Source organism: Phacochoerus africanus, chromosome X (assembly GCF_016906955.1).
Source record: "Phacochoerus africanus isolate WHEZ1 chromosome X, ROS_Pafr_v1, whole genome shotgun sequence".
Taxonomy (NCBI): domain Eukaryota; kingdom Metazoa; phylum Chordata; class Mammalia; order Artiodactyla; family Suidae; genus Phacochoerus; species Phacochoerus africanus.
Window position 1 is genome coordinate 43,621,291 of NC_062560.1, and position 25,217 is coordinate 43,646,507.

A 25,217-nucleotide genomic window follows, 5' to 3' on the forward strand; every position below is an offset into this window, starting at 1 on the left:
ATAAATAGATGAGGTAATGGTTTGCAAGACACAGGACACCAAGCAGTGAGGAAGAGTGAGCCCTGAGCGGTGGGGGACGCGAGGTGGAACCCCAAATGCTCCAGCTGACTGCCTTAGCAGAGTTTCCGGGACACAACGAGGGAAGGGAAATCGATCAAAGCCCAGCTGACTCCCTAAACTGACAAAGCTGGGATTCTGGATGCAAAGGTAGCTAAAGTCCACCGGGCTGAGTACCAGACAGGAGATGGAAGAGAAGGCGAATCCTGGAGATGGGCAGCAGGTCTCTCCCTCAGACATTCGCAGGCGATCAGCATATGCACGTGAGGGGCAAAGAAGCATCGGAAAGGACTGTGGATACAGTTTCTGGGGGGAGGGCAATACAAACGGTCTGAAATGGTGGTGGATAATTGATAGAACGGCCTAGAAAATCATTAAGAATGTAGAGGAGTTGAAGTAGAACAGCTAAAACCATTTTGAAAAAAGCATAAAGTTGGAGGACTCACACTACTCCATTTTAAGACCCACTTCAAAGCTGCAGCAAGCAAGACGGTGTTGTATTGGCAAAAAGCTAGAGATCAGGGGAACACGAGATGAAGTCCGGAAATACCTTAGTCCACACCGATATGGGAACTTGATTTTGGACAAAGTACCGAAAGTAATGCAATGAGGAAAAGACCACCTTTTCAACGGCAATGTGGGAACGACTATACATGCGTATGTTTTTTTAAAAAATGAGCCTCAACTTAAAACTTTATACAAAAACGAACTCAAAATAAATCGCAGGTCTAAATGCAAAAAGTGCGAAACCATACAGCTTTTAGACAGGACAACAAAAGCACAATCAATCAAGAGGAGAAGCTGATAAACTGGATTGCATCAAAAGTTTAAACCTTTGCTCTGCGAAAAGACACTGTAACATGAAAGAAACGAGCCACGAACTAGAAGAGAATATTTTCATATTATAGATCCAACAAAGGACTTGATTCCAGAGTACATAGAGAATTCTCAAAATGCAAAGAAAACAAGACAGTTGGGAGATGGGCAAAAGACTGGAAGAGTCATGTCGCCAAAAAGGAGATGTGAATGGCCAAGAAGCACAGGCAAGCGAAGAAGGAGCGAGATGGACCCCAGGCTGGGCAACTGGAATATGTCCCCTGGGGAAAGAGACTTCGAGCTAAGAATTATGGCAGGAGCAAGGATTGGAGTCCTGCTTGGGATAAAGAGATCACATAGTTCTCATTCTTGAGGTCAAGGAGACGCCCCGCCCCCTCAAGTTACACATGCACAGAAGGATCCTCAGGGGAGGGGGTGCTAGACCATGTGATCTGTCAACTTCCCAGAGACGTGTGCGAGCACACAGAGGAGGCCCCTGAGTCAGACCGAAGAGGGACTCAAAGCAAGATGACTGGCCAGAGGAAAGCCAGAAGAACTGCCCCATATAAGTCATTTAAACCACACCAAAAGCACTTGGCGCTCTCTGTCTCTCTCTCAGCCCACCTATGCTCTCTTTGCATGTATCTTCTCTTCTAATAAACACTTTCCTTGCCTCACTCCTTGTCTTTTCTTTGCTGAATGCCTTCTTCCAAGCAGACAAAAGCCAGGACCCTGCTCCTAGCCACTAGCCCCTGGGGGTCTAGTGGTTAGTTAGGATTCAGTGCTTTCACTGCCAAGACCTAGGTTCAATACCTGGTCAGAGAACTGAGATGCCACTTAAGCTGCCACATGCTACAGCCACCCAAAATTCAAAAGATAGTCAGCATCAGAGAAACGCAAATTGAAACCACGATGAGGTAACTACTGCACCTCTATTAGAATGGTTAATATTAAAAATACTAACAATATTAAGCGCTAAAGAGAATGTGGAGCAACTGAGAACTCTTACACATTGCTGGTTGCACATACAGCTACTCCAGAAAATGGTTTGGCAGTTTTCTTATCAAGTTAAACACATGCTTACCCGATGGCCGTTCAATTCCATTCTTGGGTATTTGTCAGAGAAAAATGGAAACTCACATTCACACAAAAACCTGTATGCTCATGTTTATAGCAGCTCTATTCATAATCAAAAAAAAGAGAGAGAGAGAAATGACCCAAACGACCTTCAACTTGCAAACAACTAATGGAAGCTGACTCGGTAATAAAAATGAACTGATTACAGATAGATGCAATGCCATGGATGAATCTCGAAGGCCTTATGTGGAGTGACAAAGCTAATCCCAAAAGGTTTCATAATGAACGATGCCATTTATGTTGATATTTGCAAAGACAAAATAGGGATGGCGAACAGATTGGTGGTTGTCAGAGTAGGGTGGTAACATGAGTTTTTTAGGGTGAAGGAGAAACCGAGCAGGACCCTGTTGGGCTCCTGGGTACAAATCTTTTTTGTGTCCCCCCACTTCTTGTTTGTAGGACATGGGATTCACTCAGCCTTCAGGACCCTCCCTGAGTGTCAAACAGTTGCTCATCAGGGAAGGGGGGGGGGAATACAGAAACAAAGGAAGAGCAGTCAAGAAACAACAGTGCAGTCTTGGGGCAGGGTCCTGGTTCCTTCGCAAAGAATATACATAAGATATCTGAGTTCTGTGGAGTTCCCGTCGTGGTTCAGTGGTTAACGAATCTGACTAGGAACCATGAGGTTGCGGGTTCGATCCCTGGCCTTGCTCAGCAGGTTGAGGATCCGGCGTTGCCATGAGCTGTGGTGTAGGTCGCAAACGCAGCTCAGATCCGGCGTTGCTGTGGCTGTGGCGTAGGCCAGCAGCTACAGCTCCGATTCGACCCCTAGCCTGGGAACCTCCATATGCCGCAGGAGCTGCCCAAGAAATGGCAAAAAAGACCCCCCCAAAAAAAGATATCTGAGTTCTTCTACAGGGACTAAGACCCCCACCCAGGCAGAGGATGCTAACTTCAGGCTGAGCAAAAAGTTCCTGGAGCACCACTCTCTTACCTTACCACCCACCAATCAGAAGACGGTCACACACCCTGCAGTCCTCACCCCAAATTTTGCTTATTAAAAACCCTACCCAAGGAGTTCCCACTGTGGTGCAGTGGGTTAATGATCTGGCCATTGCCACAGCTGTTGCTATCTCTAGGTGGGCCTGCTCGCGAGATTGAGCCTTGCAACACTTCCTGGGAACTTGGCCTGTAAAATATCCCCTGTGGTACTAATTGGTAAGGTTGCTGTATGTACCAAAACACTGAATGTGGCCGTACCAGCCTTGCTAGATATGTTCTGCAAATGCAATTCATGGCCAACACCTGCTTCCTTCTAGGAATCAGAAATTTCAGTGAGAGTGCCTAATTAGTCTCCAACAGGAAAAAGTCTGAGTCTTCAGCAAGCTTCCCTAGGCAGACACACTGTGCGTGGCCTGCTGTATTTAACTGCTGGAGGAAGAAGCTTGTTCTGTGAAGCCCTACCGCTCATCTCCGAAGGGAAAACTTGGAACCCACCTCTCTTCCAGACTCTACCCATTACATCTTTTTCCCTTGCTGTTCCTGCTGTGTGTCCCTTCACTTTAACATACCACAGCTGTGACAACAAATGTCTCTGAATGTCGCGAATCTTTGCAGCGAATCACCAAGTATGTGGATGATCATCAGATGCCCCAAACAGTTACCAAATACAGGTGGCACTTTAAATCTTAACCATTTCCTCAAAGCCTTTCTCTGAATCTATACTGCCCTACTCTTTAGCCTCCCCTAGCATCCCAAGCAGTGCCATACCCATTGGAGTCATGAACATCTGGATCAGGCCCTCAAAAGAGCCCCATCCATCACATCCAAGTTCCAAGGAGAACGCAGAGCCCGGTGTAAAAGTTACAATTAGGTTCAACGGCAAATAACAAAGACCAATTTCTCTCTCCCTTACGAGGAGTCCAAAGATACGGAGTCCAAGCCAGGCATCTATGCGATCAGAGAGCTCAGCTCCATCTATTTGATTGTATTGCCAGAAAGGCCTTCCATGGCCAAAGTTCTCTCTTGATCCAATCTGGCTGCCGGAGATCCAGCCATAACATCTGTATTCAAGCCAACAGAAGGCATGACAGAAAAAGGGCATGCTCCCTTCCTTTTAAGGATACTTTGCCCAAATCCCACACAACACTTCCAATCTTTTTAGTCGGAACTTGGTTATAGGACCACGCCTCACTGCAAGAGAGGCCGGAAAATGCAGTGTTGCCATTGCATAGAAATATGTGGAGCTACAAATGAGGGTTCCATTAGAAGGATGAAAGGGAGAATGGATACTGGGAGGTAAAGGAAGTCTCTGCTACAACTAGTTAGCTCTACACACAACACAAAGTAATCTGTGAGTCAACTTTTTTTTTTCAATAAATTAAGACAATGTGAAGTAAATATATCTTTACCTAAAATGTGTTACAGAGGTAGATATGGATGGCAGTGATAAGAAAAGATTTGTTGAGTACAAACCCAAACTGCTAATTCTTTCTTCTGCAAGCTCAGATATTCTGTTGAGCCCCTCTAGAGGAAATGAACACATTCCTGGAAAGACACAAACTATCAAAACTGTCTCAAGCCTAAGTAGAAAATTTGAATAGATCTATAGCAAGTAAAAAGATTGAATCAGAACTCAAAAACCTCCCCCAAAAGCAAAGCTCAGAAACCGCATGGCGTCACTGGTGAATCCCACCAAATATTTAAACAAGAATTAACACCAATCCTTCTCAAACTTCTCAAAAGTCAAAAAAGAAGTCAACACTTCCTGACTCAGGAGGCTAGCATTACCCTGATACCAAAGCTGGACAAACACAGGACAAAAACAGAAAACTACAGCCTAACAGTCCCTACAAATCTAAGTACCAAAATCCACAACAAAAATACCAGCAAACCAAATTCAGCTGCATAGTAAAAGAATTACACACCATGAGCAATCGGAATTTATCCCAGGAATGCAAAGGTGGCTCAATATATGAAAGTCAAGCAATGGAACATAACCTAACCCTAACCCTAACACTGACAGAATGAAGGGAAAAACCCACAAAATCACCGCAACTGATGTAGAAAAAGTCTTTGCCAAAGCTAACACCTTTTCATTATAAAACACGCAATAAACTAGAAATAAATAGGAACTCTCTCAGAATGATAAAGGTCGGATGTGAAATATCCAGATCTGACATTGTACTCAGTGATGCGACACTGAAACCTTTTCCCCTGAGATCAAAAACGAAGATGCCGGCTTTCACCACTTCTATTCAGCATTGTACTGGAAGTTCTAACTAGAGCAATTAGGCAAGAAAGGGAAATAAAAGGCATCCAAATTGGAAAGGAAGAAGTAAAACTATCTCCATTAGCAGATAACATGATCTTACGCATATAAAACCCTAAAGAGTGTGTGTGTGTGTGTGCACGCACACGTGCGAGCTACAAACACACACACACACACACACACTGTTAGAGATAATAAAAAAATATTCGACAAAGCTGCAGGGAATAAAATCGACAACAAAAATCATACTTCTATATACTAGTAATGAAGAATCAAAAGAAGAAAACAACAACATATTCAAAAACAAACTCGAAACAGATCAAAGATCTAAATTTAAAAGCTAAAATTACTAAGTTCTTCGAAGAAAACACAAGAGGAAAACTTCATGGCATTGGATTTGGCAATGATTTCTTCTTGGATATGATACGAAAAGCACAATCAATGAGAGAAAAAATAGATCAACTGAACTTCATCAAAATTAAGACCTTTTGCACATCAAAGGACACTATTACAGAGTGTAAAGGCAACCTATGGCATTGGAAAAAATATTTGCAAATCATATCTGATAAGAGAATAATATCCAGAATATATAGAACACTCTTACAACACAACCACAACAACAAAAAACCCAATTTTTAAAATAGGCAGAGATGTTCCCTTGTGGCACAGCAGCTCAAGGATCCAGCATTCTCACTGCAGCGGCTCAGGTCACGGCTGTGGCATGGGTTGCTATGGCACGGGTTTGATCCCTGGCCTGGGAATTCCTGCATGCCATGGGTGCAGCCAAAAAAAAAAAAAAAAGTTAAAATATATAATTACACTATGACCCAGCAATTCCACTTCTAGGTATATACTCAAAAGAATTGAAAATAGGGACTCACACAGATACTTGTATGCAAATGTTCATTGCAGTATTATATCAAGAGTATCAAGAGCCAAAATGTGGAACCACCCAAGTGTCTGTGAACCGATGGATGGATGAACAAAATGTAGCATATATATATATATATATATAATATATATATATATATATATATATATATATATATACACAATGGAATACTATTCAGCCACAGAAAGGAATGAAGTTCATACACACATTATGACATGAATGAACCTTGAAAACATTATTCCAAGTGACATAAGTTAGATCAAATATTGTATGAACACACTTTTTTTTTTTTGTCTTTTTGCCTTTCTAGGGCCGCTCCCATGGCATATGGAGGTTCCCAAGGTAGGGGTCCAATTGGAGCTGTAGCCACCGGCCTACACCACAGCCACAGCAACACGGGATCCGAGCCATGTCTGCCACCTACACCACAGCTCATGGCAATGCTGGATCCTTAACCCACTGAGCAAGGGCAGGGATCGAACCCGCAACCTCATGGTTCCTAGTCGGATTTGTTAACCACTGCACCTCGATGGGAACTCCGGTATGAATACACTCATGAAAATCTACAGTAGGCAAACCCAGAGACAGAAGGTAGACTAGAGGCTGGGGGGGAGGGGGTAAGGGGGAGAGGGAATAGGGCATTATTGCTTAATGGGTACAGGTTTCTGTCTGGGATGATGAACAATTTTTGGGAATAGTGGTGACGGTCATACAATTTTACGAATGTTATTAATGCTAGTGAGTTAAAACAATTAAACTGACAAATTTCATGTCATACATATTTTACCATAATAACATGAAAAAAAAAAAAAAACCCATGTGGCTTATCAGCTAAATACACAATTTTCTGCGAGCACAGACTCACCTGACCCTTCATTTTCCTTCCTTCAAGAGTTTGCTGTGATTCAAGCAGATGTTTTCATACACAAAAGTTTCCTTCTCAGAAACTTCTCTCTCAGTGTGAATCGGAGGCACAAGAACTCAAAGGAACGCCTTTGAGTGCTAAGCAGTGTTACAGCATCTTATTTTTTGTTGGACAAAGTAGACTCCATTAAACAAGTATTTCCATAGCACCTACTATGTGTTAGGCACTATTCTAAGGGCAGGGAGACAGCAGCAAACAAGAGACATTCCTGCCTGCACCGGGCTTCTTTCCAATGTATTTTGCAACATCTCTCCAGAAGACTATGATGTGCCTGTGACAACGAGCATAGTAAGAGCAGAGAGACCTGCGAGCTTGGGACACCCAGCTCCACCTGCCTCTCCACCTCTGTGAAGTCTAGAGAGGAGCAAACTTGTAAGCAGCCGCCTAGGGCAGCCACTCTGATGGATGCTTGGTGGTTTTCCCCCATTAACCCTGGAAGCCTCCCATGTTATGGTCTTAGCCAATCCGGGCTGCCGTAGCAAAGTACCACAGACTGCACAGCCTGTAAACCAGAGAAATGTATTTCTCCTAGTGCTGGAGGCTCGAAGTCCACGATCAAGGTACCAGCATGGTCAGGCTCTGCCGAGAGTCCTCTTCTGGGTTGCACACTGCCACCTTATTGTATCCTCACGTGGTAGCAAGCTCTCTCCCTCTCTCTCTTTTTTTTTTTTTTTTTTGTGTGTGTGTGTGTGTGTCTTCTTAGGGCCACACCCAAGGCATAAGGAAATTCCCAGGCTAGAGGTTGAATAGGGGGTGCCTACGCCACAGCCATGCAGGATCCAAACCACGTCTGCAACCTACACCACAGTTCATGGCAATGCCGGATCCCTGACCCACTAAGCCAGGCCAGGGATCCAACCTGCATCCTCATGGCTACTAGTTGGATTCGTTTCTGCTGCACCACAACAGGAACTCCACAAGTTCTCCCTTTTTAAGGGCACGAATCCCATTCAGGAGGGCTCCATCTTCATGACCTATTCACTTCCCAAAGGCCAAACCCCCCAATACCGTCGTCACCCCAGGGGGTAGGATTTCAACATAGGATTTTTGAGGGGATACAAACATTCAGTCCATAACACGTATCAATGGAGTAACACCGGGCATGGCCTTTGGGGTACAAACGAGCAGGTATTCTGGCTTTGTTTGGATTCAAGTGCCCCAGGCTAATCTGGCATAGGAAAACGGATTCTTCCAAACTGGCCAGGTTCACCCCTTGGAGCTGTATGCTGGAGTTTGGAGCCAAAGGCCCAGGTAATAATAAAGGGTCACTTTGTTTTAAACTCTGGGCATGGGTTTTCCTCCGAGACCTCCGGGAACCAGGTAATCGGGGCAGGATTGAGGTTCTGCTCTATCCTGGCCAGACACATCCTCAGCCTGTTGATCTCATCCTTTGATTAGATCCCCACTCATCAATCTCAGATGTGTGACCTCAACAAATGAGGTCCTCGCCTAACTTCCCATTTCTTTTTCTTTTTTTGCTTTTTAGGGCCACACTTGCGGCATATGGAGGTTCCCAGGCTAGGGGTTGAATCGGAGCTTCAGCCGCCGGCCTACACCACAGCCACAGCAATGCGGAATCCCAGCCTACCTGCAACCTGCACCACAGCTCTCAGCAACACCAGATCCTTAAGCCCCTGAGCAAGGCCAGGGACTGAACCTGCATCCTCATGGGTACTAGTTGTGTTACAGCTGAGCCACAACAGGAACTCCTAACTTTCCCTTTCTTCATCTGGCAAAATGGGGCCAAAAAACATCTTCATACATTTGATGTGAAAGTTAAATGGCTTAAAGTCTGCAGAATACTTGATGTGGTGCCTAGCTATTACAGCAGGCGATCAATAAATGGCTGCTATTTTTTCTTGCCATTATTTAATTACAATCAGCATATGAGTGTATTCAAAAGGTGAAAATTTCAATATCTATAGCAGTGAGTTTCCAACGTCTCAGCAGTTAAAAGAAAAGAAAAAACCTGATAATGTACTGAATCACAGAATTTGAGGCCCCACTGAGGAATGCTCAGGTCAGTCTGGGGCCAGACCTGCTAGTTGTAACAAGCTCCCACATGATGCTGATAGGCCTACTGAAACAGCTTCATAAACTCAACATGGATGCCCTCCTCAAAAACTGGATTACTTAAAATAAAAAATGTAGTCTATCAACCACCACCACCACCAATGAAAATGCGTGCAAATCCTACTTATGTGTCTTTGCCGGATTACATATGACAAAGTACTCATCAAATACTCCCACAGGGATTGGCTAGCTACTTTCCAAACCTGTTCCTTTCACTCCAGCTAGACTCTATCTCCCTGCCTCTCTGCTCATTAGATGTGGCCTCAAGACCAAGTCCCATCCAACACAAGCAGTAAAGCAATATGCAACACTTCCAGGCTCAGCACGTAAGCCTTCGCCATTCTCTTTTTCTTCCCTCATTCATTGGCTGGAGGGAGAGAATCCCAAGGCCCTGAGGGATTGGGAAGCCACGAGATGGAAGGTACCTGGTCCCCAAATCATCACAAGGAGAGCCACCTGGCAGACCCTTGCACCGACCCATTCCATGAGCTGAAAACATGACCTTTTCTCGGGTTAGGTCACGGAAAACTGGGATTGGTCTATTACAGCAGCTAGCATTATCCTCATACAAACATCCACCCTGATTAAAAGAGAGGTAGCATGCTTTAACCCAAGAGAAAAGTCTCCTAACATATATTCGCCTTTAAGTGGAACAGAGGCGATTTTTCAAAAGACACATGAACCTAAAAATCAAACCCCCCAAATTGAAATGAAAGTTACTTTCAAGTCCTCTAAGCCCAACATCATCTCACGTAAACTAATGTCCGTGTGACACAATGTCGGAAGGAGCTTAACGAGGCTCACGGGTGGTTTGTAGACCGCCTCACCTGTATCACATTTTGGGGGGGGAGGTTAACAGGTTACCGGCTAACAAGTTAACACAGCGGTTAACATCTTCCCCAAACTTCTCTTTCAATGAAATTTTCAAGACACACCAAAAGTCAAAAGAATATAAGGCATACCCTTTCAGCCACCACCTAGATTCAACAATTGTGAGTATTTTGCCATATTTTTCTCTCTCCATATGAACTATGTGCCCTTTTTTCGACTGAACTTTTTGCAGGTTGCACCTTTAGGAAGCATACACTTCACCCCTAAAGACTTCCGCCTGCTTCTCCAAAGACACTCTCTTATACAAATAACCTCAATTATCACATTTAAGACAAATAACCGTAATTCCCCAATTTCATTAATACCGAATCCACCTTCAAAGATCCCCAATTGTTCCCCCAGACATTTCTTTTTTTTTTTTTTTGTCTTTTTGTTGTTGTTGCTATTTCTTGGGCCGCTCCCGCGGCATATGGAGGTTCCCAGGCTAGGGGTTGAATCGGAGCTGTAGCCACCGGCCTACGCCAGAGCTACAGCAACTCGGGATCCGAGCCGCGTCTGCAACCTACACCACAGCCCACGGCAACGCCGGATCGTTAACCCACTGACCAAGGGCAGGGACCGAACCCGCAACCTCATGGTTCCTAGTCGGATTCGTTAACCACTGCGCCACGACGGGAACTCCCCCCCAGACATTTCTACAGCTCATTTCCATAAACCAGGAGCCAATCAAGGGTCACGTGTCTTTGGCCTCCGTTAACTTAGAACACAGTCTTCGTCTGCTCAGGCTACTAGAACGAAATACCATAGACTGAGCTGCTTAAGTAGCATTTGTTTCTCACAGTTCTGGAGGCTGGCGAGTCCAAAATCAAAACACTGGCAGATTAGGTGTCGGGTTAGGGCCCTCTTCCCGGCTCCCAGTTTGTAGATAGCTGCCTTCTTCCTGTAGCCTCAGACAGACAAGAGCGGGAGGTCTGGTCTCTTCCTCTTCTTATAAGGGCACTGAGCCCATCCTGCAAACTCCACCCTCATAACCCCATCTGAACGTAATTTCCTCCCCAAGCTCCTACCTCCAAAGACCATCACACCGGGCATTGGGCCTTCAACACAGGAATTTTTCATTAGAGCTAGTATTTATTGGTTCTTTTTTATATTATGATTGATTTAACAGTGTGTGTGTTAATTTCTGCTGTACAGTACAGTGATTCAGTTATATATACACGCATTTTTTTTGTCTTTTTTGTTGTTGTTGTTGTTGTTGCTATTTCTTGGGCCGCTCCCGCAGCATATGGAGGTTCCCAGGCTAGGGGTTGAATCGGAGCTGTAGCCACCGGCCTACGCCAGAGCCGCAGCAACGCGGGATCCGAGCCGCGTCTGCAACGTACACCACAGCTCACGGCAACGCCGGATCGTTAACCCACTGAGCAAGGGCAGGGCCCGAACCCGCAACCTCATGGTTCCTAGTCGGATTCGTTAACCACTGCGCCATGACGGGAACTCCTATACACGCATATTTTTATATAGCTTTCCATTATGATTTCTCCCAGGATACTGAATATAGTTCCCCGTGCTATATATTTACCCCTTCCATACTTCTGCATCGACTAACCCCAAAATCCCACTCCATCCTTCCTCCAAATGCTCCCCCCCCACCCCCAGCAACCAGAAGTCTGTTCTCTATGTCTGTGAGTCTGTTTCTGCTTCGTAAATAGGCTCCTCTGTGTTGTATTTTAGATTCCACATATAAGTGCTATCACGTGATATGTCTTTCTCCGTCTGACTTCACTTAGTATAACAACCTCTAGGTCCATCCATGTAGCTGTAAATGACATTATTTCATTCTTTTTCATGGGTGAATAATATTCCATTGTGTGCACACAAGTATGTGTGTGTGTGTACACACCACATCTAGATAGGTATGTAGAATCTAAAACATGACACCCCATAGGAATTTTGAGAAATAGGAAATTTGAGAAGACACAATTCAGTCACTTATCCTGCCTGTTTCTCTTGACATTGACTTTTTGAAGAAACCAGGACAACTGCCTTGTAGCTTTTCCCACATTTTAGACATGTCTGTTTCCACATGATATTTTATAATGTATTTCTCTATGCCCTATATTTCCTATACATTGGAAGATGTGCCTAAAACCGCAGTTAGATTCAGAGGAAACATCTGGAGGACGAACACTACGTGGGTAAAGCCGTATGCTTCTTGCAACACATCAGGAGGCGCATAATACCAGACGCTTCACAAGGCGCGAGGTGAATCTGATGACTTGGTCAAAAGACGGTGACTGCCAGCCCTCTCCGCTGTGAAGGTACCTTCTTTCCTGTGCGATAGCTAAGGAACCTGTGGGGGTGATACGCAGCACCAGGAAAGTACCATGGTCCCCAACAACCTCTCACCCATGGCTCTGGAAGTCACTGAAAATCCTTGTCTAAATCAATTATCACTGGGGTTGTGAAATGGTGATTTCCTCTTTCATCATTCCAAAAAGGTCCTAAGATACGCTTTCAGGAAAGGTCATTTTTCTTATTTTAAGGCTTCCATTTATAAATTTTAAATAACTAATGCTAAGTAACCATATAACCTGTAATTGATTTCGAATGCATCTTTGATACAAAAAAAGTTGTTTGCTTTATTTTAAAACAATGTTTCCATTGCAAAAGTAATGTGTCAGTGTTATAGACATTTCAGCGCATTCAGAAGAGAGTGAAAGGAAAAGCAATATCTCCTCTCCATCCCACCCACTGTCAAAAGATAACCACTGCTAAGTTTGTGCATCCTTCCAGAGAAGCGCATGTCATATATAAATGTACATACGTCCTGTTTATGGACATACATCACAATTCCTGGACCAACCCACAGTATGCCGAAGTTCCCAGGCCAGGGATGGAGACCCATGCCACAGCAGCAACCCAAGCCACTGCAGTGACAAAGCCAGATCCTCAACCTGCTGCTCCACAAGATAACTCCTACATCATATAATTTTCAAAGAATAATGGAGTTCCTGGAGGCCTACCTGTTGTGGTGCAGAGGAAACGAATCCAACTAGGAGCCATGAGGTTGCAGGTTCGATCCCCAGCCTCGATCAGTGGGTTAAGGATCCTGCAATGCCGCGAGCTGTGGTGCAGGTCAAAGACACAGCTGGGATCCCACCTGGCTGTAGCTATGGCGTAGGCCAGCAGCTGCAGCTGAGATCCCATGTGGCTGTGGCACAGGCAGGCAGCTGTAGCTTCCATTCGACCCCTAGCCTGGGAACTTCCATATGCCACAGGAGCAGCACCCCCCACACAAAAAGGACAAAAAGACAAAAAATAATAAGTGAGATACTACATATACTGCTCTGTGCCTTGTTTTTCCCACAACACTGTATGTGGACATCTGCCTTAAAAGGACATCTCAAAACACCTCTTCTTCCCAGCTGCACAATATTCCTTAGTGGGAATGTGCTAGAGGTCAGCTAGCTCCTTCTTAATGGTAATTGCACCTTGTTTCTGTGGCAACAAACATTGCTATCTATATAACATAACACATTAGTGCAGGTCTTTCTGAAGGATAAAGTTGGAGAATGGAGACTGCTGGATAAAAGACTAGAATAGCTACATTGTAATTTTTTCCAAGTATTAACAAATAGCCCACAAAAAATTACAGTTCTCATCACTCCCACTAACTGTATCCTAATGCATTTAAAAATGAAGGCAGGTCTCTAATGAATGAGCCTCAAGTAGCAATGCTGGCCAAAGAAACACAAGTCTAAAGTGAGAATGAGAACTAATATGTATCCAGTATGTTAAGTACCAGGCCCTGCACTTGGCCTTTACAATATAGAAATAATACAAAAATTCTGTGAGGTGGGTGACACCGTCTCCATTTTTGAAAAGAGCAAACTCAGGCTCAGGGAGCTTACCCAGTGTTATGCCGCTTTATAAGTACAGGGCCAGCATTTAAATGCAAGGGATCTGATACCAAACAGAGATTATACAGAGCGTCCCCAAACTAGAGCCAAAATGAAGGGCTTTAAAAAACAAAAAAAACAGGGTTCCCAATTAACCAGGAAGAAGGTGGCTCTGAAATGTTTGCTCACCCGCTCAAATGTTAATTTCACGCTATTGCAAAAAGCCATATTTTCCCCTTACAGATTTTGCTTAGGAACCCACTCAGCCTCTGCTTAGCAATCCAGCTCCAGCAAAGCAACAATGAGCCCACGGTCCACGGTCCACAGAACCTGGAGGAGCTGACCAAGGCGTACTTGGAAAGTTGATAGGCGTGGAGGAGGGGGAAGCGAGAAGCAGGTGGTAGGCTCACACTGCAGAGTTAGATATTTTGGACCCGTATCAGTTCTCACAAAAATATTATGGGGGAAGTGGAACTACCCTGCACATGAGAGAGAACCACAATTAACTGACACAGTCTGTTTATACCACCTTTCCCTGCCTCAAACACTTGCTATTTCTGCTGCACAGACACTCGGGGCTCAGTAACTTTAAGGTGGCACTTAATCATGTACAGAGCCAGACAGCTGGGAGCTCCCTTGCCCTGACAAAACAGGTTAGACTGGTGCCAGGCGAGCGCCTTACCCACTGCCCTGCTGCTCCCATTGCAGGGGCTGGGGGACTGCTTTCAACGTCCCTAGAGACTCTAATCTATGGTCACCTTCCCTGGTAGCTGCCTGGACCAGGGCCGGGAGGAGTGCTTCTAACTGTCCCTTGGTGAGTGGGGGAATTCCTTTCCATGTAAATGCTGCGCATTCACACGGCGTCTCTTGCTGTCCTTAGGGATCTGCCTGTGCACACCACTCCTGAGGTGGCATTCAACTATTCTTCAGGGATAATGGGATAAAAGGAGAGCGGAAGAGGAGGGAAAAATCTCTTCCCCTTTCCCTATTTTGTCTCCATTCTGGGCACAGGGCTCTCCAGAAGTCCCATGGGAATGGTTAACAGAGAAAGGTCACAGAGAACTGGTAAGATGATGGTGTGATTTAAACAGGGAGACGTGGGCATCAAGCTGGATGATTTGAGGAGCATCTTAAAATGCCAGCACCAGTGCCACAGAATGGAGGCAGGGACATGCTCTCAGGTGATTCCACCACTACCGAAGTTAAAAAACCAAAAGGCACAAAAGGAGATATATATATATATATATATATATATAAAATATATATGGACACGCCCCCATGTCCCACACGCCTAGTTCCTCCCCCACAAGGAAATCAATGTTACTGCATGTCTATTGGATGTAGTCTGTGGCATGTCCTCTCAGAGAAATGTTATGACTATACCACCAAATACATATGTCATCATAATTTATTCTAATAAATTACTATGTATTAATGCAGTATTAGATATACACACACATATATACTTATTTTAAATATGATAACCTTCCTTCTCGAAGTGCCACTTAAATATTTTTAACGTGGCAGAAATTCGATTTTTTTTTCAATTTCAAAGAGCTTTGAAATTCACACTTGAGCGCTTTCACTCATGTTTTACCAACATTTAAAAATTAAATTGGTTACCTCCATAAGTTAAGTTGGGCACCCAGCACAGAACAGACACTTTACAAATGTTTTTTCAGGTCTTTTTGTCCTTTATTACTCAGAGGCCACAGGACAGTTACTCACTTCCTCTATTGAGATCGAGAAATGAAATCTGATGTCTTACTATGAAGAAAGAGAAGTGCTAAAATCTGTACTGCAGTCACTTAAACGTTCAAGGATTTTCATACAGAATTTTTTTTTTATCAGAATCCCTATCCTATTGTCTTAAGTATATAAGGGACAGTCAGCTAATCGAAATGACACTGGAAATCAGGTTTGAGGGGGCTTGACACAGAAGACTAAATATCCCTGAAAGAAAAATAGTTTCCCCCAATTACAGGCAATCCACATCAAAATAGTAGGAGTTCCCGTTGTGGCGCAGTAGTTAACGAATCCGACTAGGAACCATGAGGTTGCGGGTTCCGTCCCTGCCCTTGCTCAGTGGGTTAGCGATCTGGCGTTGCCGTGAGCTGTGGTGTAGGTCGCAGACTCGGCTCGGATCCCGCGTTGCTGTGGCTCTGGCGTAGGCTGGTGGCTACAGCTATTAGACCCCTAGCCTGGGAACCTCCATTTGCCATCTCGCAGAACCTAGGACATCACACATTGACAATTAAATGTCCTATTGCATTTCAAAGTAACACTAATCCCCAAAGACAAAGAACAAAACTATAGGGAATGCTGTGAGAAGATGCTGCCTTTTCTGAATATCATCAATTAAACCAGATTTCCATAACACAAAATGAAACCGTACACTGGTAGCACAATCCCAATGATTAAAAGATTGAGATGGGTTTAAAAAGTACATATCAGCACAGGAAAATTCCACTGTTGTTTTCAAGCCTTCCGATAAAGTGATTGAGCTCCTAAGAACAGGGAGTGCTCCTCAGAAAATATATTTTTCAATCCCATTTGCCAAGCACTTGAGTATTTATGAAGCCCATCAAATCTACCATCTAAAAGCATTTCACATGATACCTTAATGAATTGGATCTAGGGGCTATAAAATAAAAATTTCTGCCTGGCTATCTATATACATATAAAGGCAATGTTCATTTGCATTTGCAGCTCTGAGTCAATCGCCTGAAATGACAACAGGCTTCAACTCCCCACTCTGCTTTCTGCTCAGGAAACCTTCCAGCTTACCTGCAGCACCGGCTTCAGTCATTTGTCACTGACTGACACAAACCACAAAGCTCAAGAAGGGCCAGGTTTGCGTTCACGCCTGTAATGTGCAATAACCAAACGCAGTTTTAGACCTGGTCCTGTTTCAATCCAAGATCTGTTTAGGCCCCTACCCCTTTAAAACGAGAGGACTCCCCGACAGCACTTCTTAAACTTGGTGGCCAGGAGCCGGGGCTGCCAACAATCAAGAACCTTGAGAAGCAAGGCCCGAGGGGCCAAGGGTATTTGTCACGTGAAAGATTAAGGTGTCTGCTTTCCATTCTCCATCAGGGAACTCTGAATGGAAATTGAGGGGAGAGATCCCTCCAGTATTAAGGGATGAAAATGTTCCCTACCGGGAACGGTCATGAAGTGGGCTCATCTATTTCACATGAGGATGCCAAGCTGGGCCTTCATTCTACTGAATCAAATTCGAAAAGGGAACACTCGGTTCCAGTTTGAAGTCCTGTTGCGGTGGGTGGGGTGGGGTGGGGTGGGTGTAGGGGAGGGCGGGGCATCGGGGGGTTGGGTGGGGTGGATGATTCAGAGGGCGGCCAACTGACATCCATGGAGTAACGGAAGCTCTGTGCCTGTGATACACCGTGTGCCATGCACTCCAGAAAAGGATGGTGGCATTAACCCACCTTTCCCAACAAAAGGTTGACTCCAGAATTCAAAGCACTCCTTTTCCTCTTCCTACGTCCTTAAATGACGCTTCCAAGTCGCGTCCCTGTTCCGATCTGAGGAATACAAATCTCCTTTCTCTTCGCTTAGAGAAGGCGAGTGACTGGGGTGGGACTTCCCACCTGGACAGAGGGTGGGAGGCGTGCCCGTCTCCCCGACCAGGCCTGCCATGGCGGTGCACACCTCTGGGTCCTGGACCACGCTCACCTCTCACCGTGCTTCAAGCTCCGACTTTGCTCACAAGAGAGCCGGCGACAGAGTGGCAGCAGTGGGCGCCCACCCAGGGTGGCCATGGACGTGGCATCCGCCAAACCGCGTTAGCCCGGGCCAAGGGATGAATACTCAGCCCTCGCCCCCACCCTCACGGTGGCCTGCCTCCTGGGGTGGCGCGTTCCCTGGGAGGTCACCCACCCAGGGAACGCGCACACACACACCCCCTGTGGAGCTGAACACAACGGCACACACACACCCCCTGTGGAGCTGAACTGGGGCGAGAGGGGGCGGGGGCGCGATGGGAGGGGGGGCGATTCTGCAACGGAACCGCCCGAACAGAACCAGACCACCCCCCCCTCCCCGTGTCTTTCATTTCCCCGGTTCCCCTGGAAGAAACGTCGAAAGGGGGTGGGATTCTTTTTAATGGTAATAGGAAGCCCGACCTGCAGACAGTTGACCTTGGGAACCCAGACCGTCGCAGCGGGAAACGGAAAAGAAACGAAACACGTCGGCAAGTGAAGGGGGAGCACCGGGCGGCGTGGGGTCGGAGGATGGGGGGGAGCGCGGCCGCCCGGCGGCCCGAGGGGAGTCGGGGGCGGACGGTGGGCGCGGGGGCGGGGTGCTCACCGTAGATCATGGCCAGCCCGGTCTCGTGCAGGAAGCGCACCCGGCGGTGCTTGAAGAGCCAGATGGTGAGGATGGTGAGCGTGAGCAGCAGGATGAAGGTGAGCAGGCTCACGCTGTCCTGCCGGTGGCTCTCCTCCGCCTCCTTCTCCGTGGCGAGCTCCTCCATGGCGCTGCTGTCCTCGGCCGCCGCCCCAGAGGAGGAGGCCGCGGCCGCCGCGCGCAGCCCCCGACCCAGCAGCGGCGGCGGCAGCAGCAGCAGCAGCAGCAGCAGCAGCCGCGGTGGCAGCGCCCGGGCCGCCCGCCCCGGGCCGAGGCGCGCCGCGTCACCAGGCTCCATGGCCCCAGCGCCGCCCGCGCCTCCTGCGCGAGGGACCCAGCAGCCCGCGCCGTCGGCGGCTTCCCGCGGCGCCGCGGACCTGCCGGAGTGGCCGCGGCCGCCGCAGCCCCTCCTCCTCCTCCCTCCCGCGCCGGGGCCGGGGCCGTGCGGGGAGCCGCGCTGGGGGAGGGGCGCGCGCAGTGCGCAGGATCCCCAAGCACCGCCCCCCGCCCGCGCACCTGTCCGGCCCCCTGCCGAGCCCTGGGCCCGCCCCGCCGCCTCCCACCCCCACCCCGAGCCGGGTCGCCTGTCCCCCTCCCGCCCGCGGGCGGGGCCCCCAGCCCCTTGGCTCCCTGCGCTCCTCTCCGGGTCCCGGCGTACCTGGCCAGGCCGTCTGGGCTCGGGGGGCCGCTTCCTGGGCACTTGCCGCCGCGCTTCTTAAACGGGACGCCAGAGGTCGCCCATGCCTGGCAAGGAGCATCCTCTTGGATGTGCGATCTCGAGTCCTGCGTCTGGGGCCACGCGAAGTGTTTGCTCTCTAGCCAATGTGCAGCCACTCTGGGCCCAGTAAAAATCGGGGGTCTGGAGGAGCCTCGGAGCCGCGGTGCCACGTTACCCGCTACACCTCTCTTCCCACACCTTTCAGAGTGCCTTTCCAGCGTTTGGGGGCTTCCCAGAATCTTCCAGGCTTCATTCAAACTTCGGCTTTAGTCTGACCCAAAGTAAAGACCGATAAGGGGTTGAAATGACGGAAGAGCGTTGAAATAACTCCTTCACCACTTGGCGAGTAGACTGACTTCTTATTCTGGACTGTGTAACTAGCCCTGAGGGGGAAGGAAGTTGGACCCAAGGAACAGAACACTTGCCATTCCCGGTAGCTGGGCAGCAGGTGTTTGGAGAGGGGAAATCATCATGGTGGCCCTTTTAAGTTGACCTTCTGGTGGCCCATGGAGTTTTGGGTGATTCTTAAGACCAGGCCCAGTTCTGGGGGGGGGGGAGGGAATGGACTCTGGAGGATAAATCCTCTTGGAACTAGAATTTTTTTTTTTTTTGGCCACTCCCACAGCATGGGGAAGTTCCCAGATCAGGGATGGAACCTGAGCCACAGCAGTGACCACAGCAGTGACAACGCCAGATCCTTAACTTCTAGGCCACCAGAGAACTCCAGGAACTAGAATTTTCAACCTACCTTGTTTCTCTGGTCAAGGAAGAAAAAAGAGAGATCAAATTACTCATCACTGAATTCCCAGTGCCTAGCACTGTGCTCGCGAGTGTTTCTTGAACCACCTGAAATCCTTACCAGCTGCAGCGTTTTCTCTCCAGAGGCATTTGCGTTTTTTAAGAGGCTTCATTGAAGAAAGCAATGCTTAACTAGAAGGAGTAACAATAGGGTAGAGATGGCATTAGGTGAGAAAGATAATTGGAACACTGCGGCCTTCCTGATTCCCCTCTAGGTGACTGCTCTGCCAAGCCTGCTTAGTACTTTGCAGCAGGGGAAGCTCTTCATCTGGATGTTAGCTAGCATCTTTCGCTATTCCTCCAGACTGTCACTGAGCCCCTCCAAAAAGCCATATGCCTTCCAAATTCCATGCAGCTTCCCAATTAAATTGCAAACACTAAAAACATGGATAGTCACAGAGAAAGTTAACCAACAATGAGAAAAATTGATCTAATTTCTGGAGACTCACTAAAATCTATGTTTGCTACACATTGGCCATATTGATCATAATTTTTACTATTGCAGCCTCTTGGATTCCCGAAAGTCAAGGAAAGCTTCTCTCTGTAGCTCACGCTAAGGACAACTCAGGAACTACCTTAAAAGTACAGATTTCTTAGTACTTATGGCAGATCGTGTTTTCCCACAATGCCTGAAACGATGCTTCCAAACCTACATGTTCTTCCAGCACCTTGCCAATGCCCCATCAAGAGGACACATCTGGGAGTTCTCTTGTGATGCAGCAGGTTAAGGATCTGGCATTGTCACTGCAGCGGCTTGAGTCACTGCTGTGGTGTAGGTGCGATCCCTGTCCCAGGAACGTTCATATGCCGTGGGCATGGCCCCCCGCCCAAGAGAAAAAAAAAAGAGGGGTGGCATCTATGTTCACTCCCCCCTTGAACCTCAGTGGACCCTTACGACTGCCTCAAAATACAGGATGTGGCCACTTGTAAAGCCAGGTCGTGCAAGGTAATCTAGTTCCTTCCTGGCTCACGCTCACCACCTTGCTCTCCACTCGCTTGGAACCCTGAGCTTCCATGTAAGAAATCTAGATTATCCTGAGATATTACTTCACACCGGTCAGGATAGCTATTATTGAAAAAAAAAAAAGACGAGAAATAACAAATTCTGTTAAGGATGTGGGGAAAGGGGAACACTTGTTCGCTTCTGGTGGGAACATAAATTGGGGCAGCCACTGTGGAAACTAGTATGGGGGTTCCTTCAAAAAACTAAAAATAGGACTATCATATGATCTCTCAATTCTATTCCTGGATATCTGTCCAAAGGAATGGAAGTCAGGATCTCATCAAGAGAGCTGCACTCCCATGTTCATTGCAGCACTCTTCATAATAGCCAAGATGTGAAAACAACCTAAGTGTCCATCAACAGATGAATGGATAAAAAAGATGTGAAATATATATAGATATATAGGAGTATTATTCAGCCATGCGAAAGAAGGAAATCCTGCCATTTGTAATAAACACGGGTGGATCTTGAGGGCATTGTGCTAAGTGAAATAAGTCAGACAGAGGGAAACAAATACAACATGATTTTACTTATATGTAGAATCTAAAAAAGCCAAATTCGTAAAACAGAGTAGAGCGGTGGTTACCACGGGCTGGGAGGTGGAGGCGATGGAGAGATGTGGGTCAAAGAGTACAAACTTCCTGGAGTTCCCATTGTGGCTCAGCGGGTTAAGAACCTGAGTGGTATGCATGAGGACGCGGTTCAATCCCTGGCCTTACTCAGTTGAGGATCCCGCGTGGCTGTGGCTGTGGCATAGGCTGGCAGCTGCAGCTCCCATTCAAGCCCTAGCCTGGGAATTGTCATATGCCACAGGTGCGGCCCTAAAAAAAGAAAAAGAAAAAGAGTACAAACTTCCAGGTATAAGATGAGCAAGTTCTAGGAATCTAACGTACAGCATAATGAGTGCAGATAATAACATTGTATCGATTCTTGTAAATTGCTAGGAGAATAGAGCTATGTGTATCAAATCAACACCTGATATTCCTGAAACTTACATGGTGTTCTATGTCAATCATATCTCAATGAAGCTACAAAAATTTTTTAAAAAGGTAACGCTAGAAAAATTTTTTAAAAAAATCTATCTGCCTTGAAGGTTCCATGCTAGAGAAACCATGGCGAGACTAACAGCCATAGAGACAGACACCACGGAAGCCCGCGCTTCTATTTATTTATTTTATTTTGCTTTTTAGGGTCACACCCACGGCACATGGAAGTGCCCAGGCTAGGGGTCCAATCGGAGCTGTAGCCGCTGGTCTACACCACAGCCACAGCAATGCGGGATCTGAGCCGCATCTTCGACCTACACCACAGTTCACGGCAACACCGGATCCTTAACCCACTGAGCAAGGCCAGGGATTGAACCTGAATCCTCATGGATGCTAGTCGGATTTGTTTCTGCTGCGCCACAAGGGCAACCCTGACCCCAGCATTTTGAATGTTCCCGGACCCATGCCACATACCTGAATGAATGAGCCTTCAGATTATTTCATTCCCAGCCATCATTCTACTGTAAACATATGAAAGCCATCCCCCCAAGTAAGAACTGCTTAGTTGAATCAAACCATTGTCTGAAGCTATGTGATGATAATAACATGATTTATGTTATTTTAAGCTACTAAGTTTGAGTGTGATTCCTTCCATAGCAATAGATGACCCAAAGAGTATTTATAGTATGAAGTGGTTGCCTCAGATAGAATATGAAAAGATTAGTCCCAATTATTCAAAGATATACACCAAACAAAACATTCCATTATCTATTCATATTTATATATGAAAACGAATGTATACAAGGGTTCTGATTCCAAGTAACACAGAATAATCACACTCAACCCATTCTTTCCCACGGAATGAGGCGGTAAAACCTGAAGAGGGAGCTCCCTGGTAGCCTAGTGGCTAAGGATCCAGCATTGTCACTGCTGTGTTACACGTTCGAGTCCTGGCCTGGGAACTTCTGCATGCCGTGGGCATAGCCGGAAAAAACAAAAACAAAAACCCTGAACAGAATACATGGAGCAGCTCTTTGAGGACTCTAAAAAAATACATTGTACCAGGTAAGTTGAGGAAAAGCACCAGAATTTGAAGTAAAACAACTGGCAGTGACTTTACCGATTTTTTACCTCCAGCAGCCAGAGGACTTGACCCAAGGCAGCCAGGAAGGGGCATTGACATGGACAGAAAGAGACCAGGAAGAGCAGGAAATAGATCTCCTTATTATGTTCAGAGAAAATAGAGAAGTACATCATCTTTTCATTTCTCCATTCTCTCGCACCCGAGCCAATAGGCAATCCCCCTAGGACACGGACTCAACAGTGACAATGGAGGGAGCAGGGCTCTCAGATGCCTAAAAGGATGAGAGAGAGGAGATCTTACCTCTCTGATTGGAGTAGCTATGGTCCCCAAACAGTGGGAGCAACTCCCTATTAATATATAGTTTTCTTCACTCAGCCCTCCTACTACTTGGCCTCAGACATGGGTGAAGTTGCAGGAAGAGCACAGCAGAGAGGAGTAAATAAAGACTCATGGGAGTTCTCATTGGGGCTGTGGCTCCGTGGTTTAAGAACCCGCCATAATATCCATGAGGATGCGGGTTCAATCCCTGGCCACACTCCGTGGGCTAATGGGTAGATCACAGATGCAGCTCAGATCCAGTGTTGCTGTGGTAGTGGTGTAGGCTGGCAGATGCACCTCCAGGTTGACCCCGATCCAGAAACTTCCATATGCCACAGGTGTGGCTGTAAAAAGAAGAAAAAAAAATACTCTGATTTCTTGCCAAAGAAGCAAAAAGCAGAACTCCAGGGAACTGCAAAGTACAAGGGAGATGGCGGAGAGGGAGATGCCTGGGAAAATAGCCCTATCACATTGTATTATGAGCGCTGAGATTCTCCTCAACCTCCATGTGAATCTGATCCTACATCGCATAACAAAGACTGCGGTAACTGAACTAAAAACACATCACGGAGTTCCCGTCATGGCGCAGTGGTTAACGAATCCGACTAGGAACCATGAGGTTGCGGGCTCGATCCCTGCCCTTGCTCAGTGGGTTAAGGATCCAGCGTTGCCATGAGCTGTGGTGTAAGTCCCAGGTGCAGCTCAGATCCCACTTTGCTGTGGCTGTGGCATAGACTGGCAGCTACAGCTCCAATTGGAACCCTAGCCTGGGAACCTGCATGTGATGCGGGAGTGGCCCTAGAAAAGGCAAAAAAGAAAAAAAAAGAAACGCATGACCACCCATATCATAGACTAGCCACTGGATAAAACACAGGTGGGACAGATCTAAATAACACTGCAAAAGTTTTGAAAACTGAATTAACTTTGACCCACGATCCACAAAAGGCAAGTGAGAACTTATGATCTGGGCCCAACCATGTTGACTCTAAGCCAAAACAAAAATATGAATATTTCTCCAGAGGCTGAAAACAAGATACAAGGCCCCAGAATATAATATTTTAAATGTCCAGACTACAACTCAAAATTATTTACAATGCGAAGAACCAGGAAAATCTCAATTATTGATTCACTATTGAAAAGGAAGCAACAGACAACAATACAGTGATGACACATGACACAGATGTTAGAATTATCTTTAAAAAGACTTTAAAACGGCTATCGTTGAAATGCTTCAACAATCACTTCTGTGTCTTTTGGCTAAGATCAAGTGTAAAGATGCTCCGGCAATTTAAAGCAGACAATCTTGAAATGAATATAAAGACAGAAATTCTCACCAAAGGAGTAAATGACAAAAGAAGAACCAAATTGAATTGTTATAACTGAAAAACACAATAACTGAAATTTTAAAAGTGACTGAGTCGGCTCAGGAGCAAAATGAAGATGGAAGACTAAATTTGTCAATTTGGGTGTTTTTTTTGGGGGGGGGCTGTGCCCATGGCATGCCTAAGTTCCCGGGCCAGCTATTGAACCCACACCACATCAGTGACCTGAGACAGCAGTGACAATGCCAGATCTTAAACCACTAGGCTATCAGGGAACTCCCAGAAAGAGTAAATTTTTTTTTTCTTTTTAGGGCCACACCCATGGTGTATGGAGGGTCCCAGGCTAGAGGTCCAATTGGAGCTACAGCTCCCAGCCTACGCCACAGCCACAGCAATGCCAGATCCGAGTCGCCTCTGCGACCTACACCACAGCTCACCTCAACGCGGGATCCTCAACCCACTGAGCAAGGCCAGGGATCGAACCTGCAACCTCATGGTTCCTAGTCGGATTTGCTTCCGCTATGCCATGACAGGAACTCCAAAGAAAGAGTAAATTTAAAGACAGACTAATAGAAATGATCCAACTTCAACAACAGGAAAAATTGAGAACTAATATAGCCACAAGGACCTATAGGATAACAGCAAGAGGTCTAACAGTCATGTGTTTGGGGTCCTAAGACAAGAGAAAGAGTGTGATACAGAAACAACTGTAAATACATAATACCTAAAAGCATTCCAGGACTTCCCTTATAGCTCAGCAGGTTAAGAATCTGACACTG

At 46.4% G+C, this 25,217-nt stretch overlaps 1 protein-coding gene across 3 annotated transcripts in view; it reads right to left on the reverse strand.

Moving 5' to 3' along the window:
* SLC9A7 (solute carrier family 9 member A7) overlaps positions 1-18,661 on the reverse strand; it is a 164,462-nt gene extending 145,801 nt beyond the window's left edge. For all 3 annotated transcript variants that reach the window (XR_007132902.1, XM_047765701.1, XM_047765700.1), the window contains exon 1: positions 18,171-18,661. Coding sequence is in view for 2 of the 3 variants with exons in the window: in XM_047765701.1 (XP_047621657.1) it covers positions 18,171-18,507 (337 nt within the window). In the remaining variant the exon portion in view is untranslated. The remainder of the gene's footprint in view (positions 1-18,170) is intronic.
* Between the last annotated feature and the right edge of the window lie 6,556 nt (positions 18,662-25,217).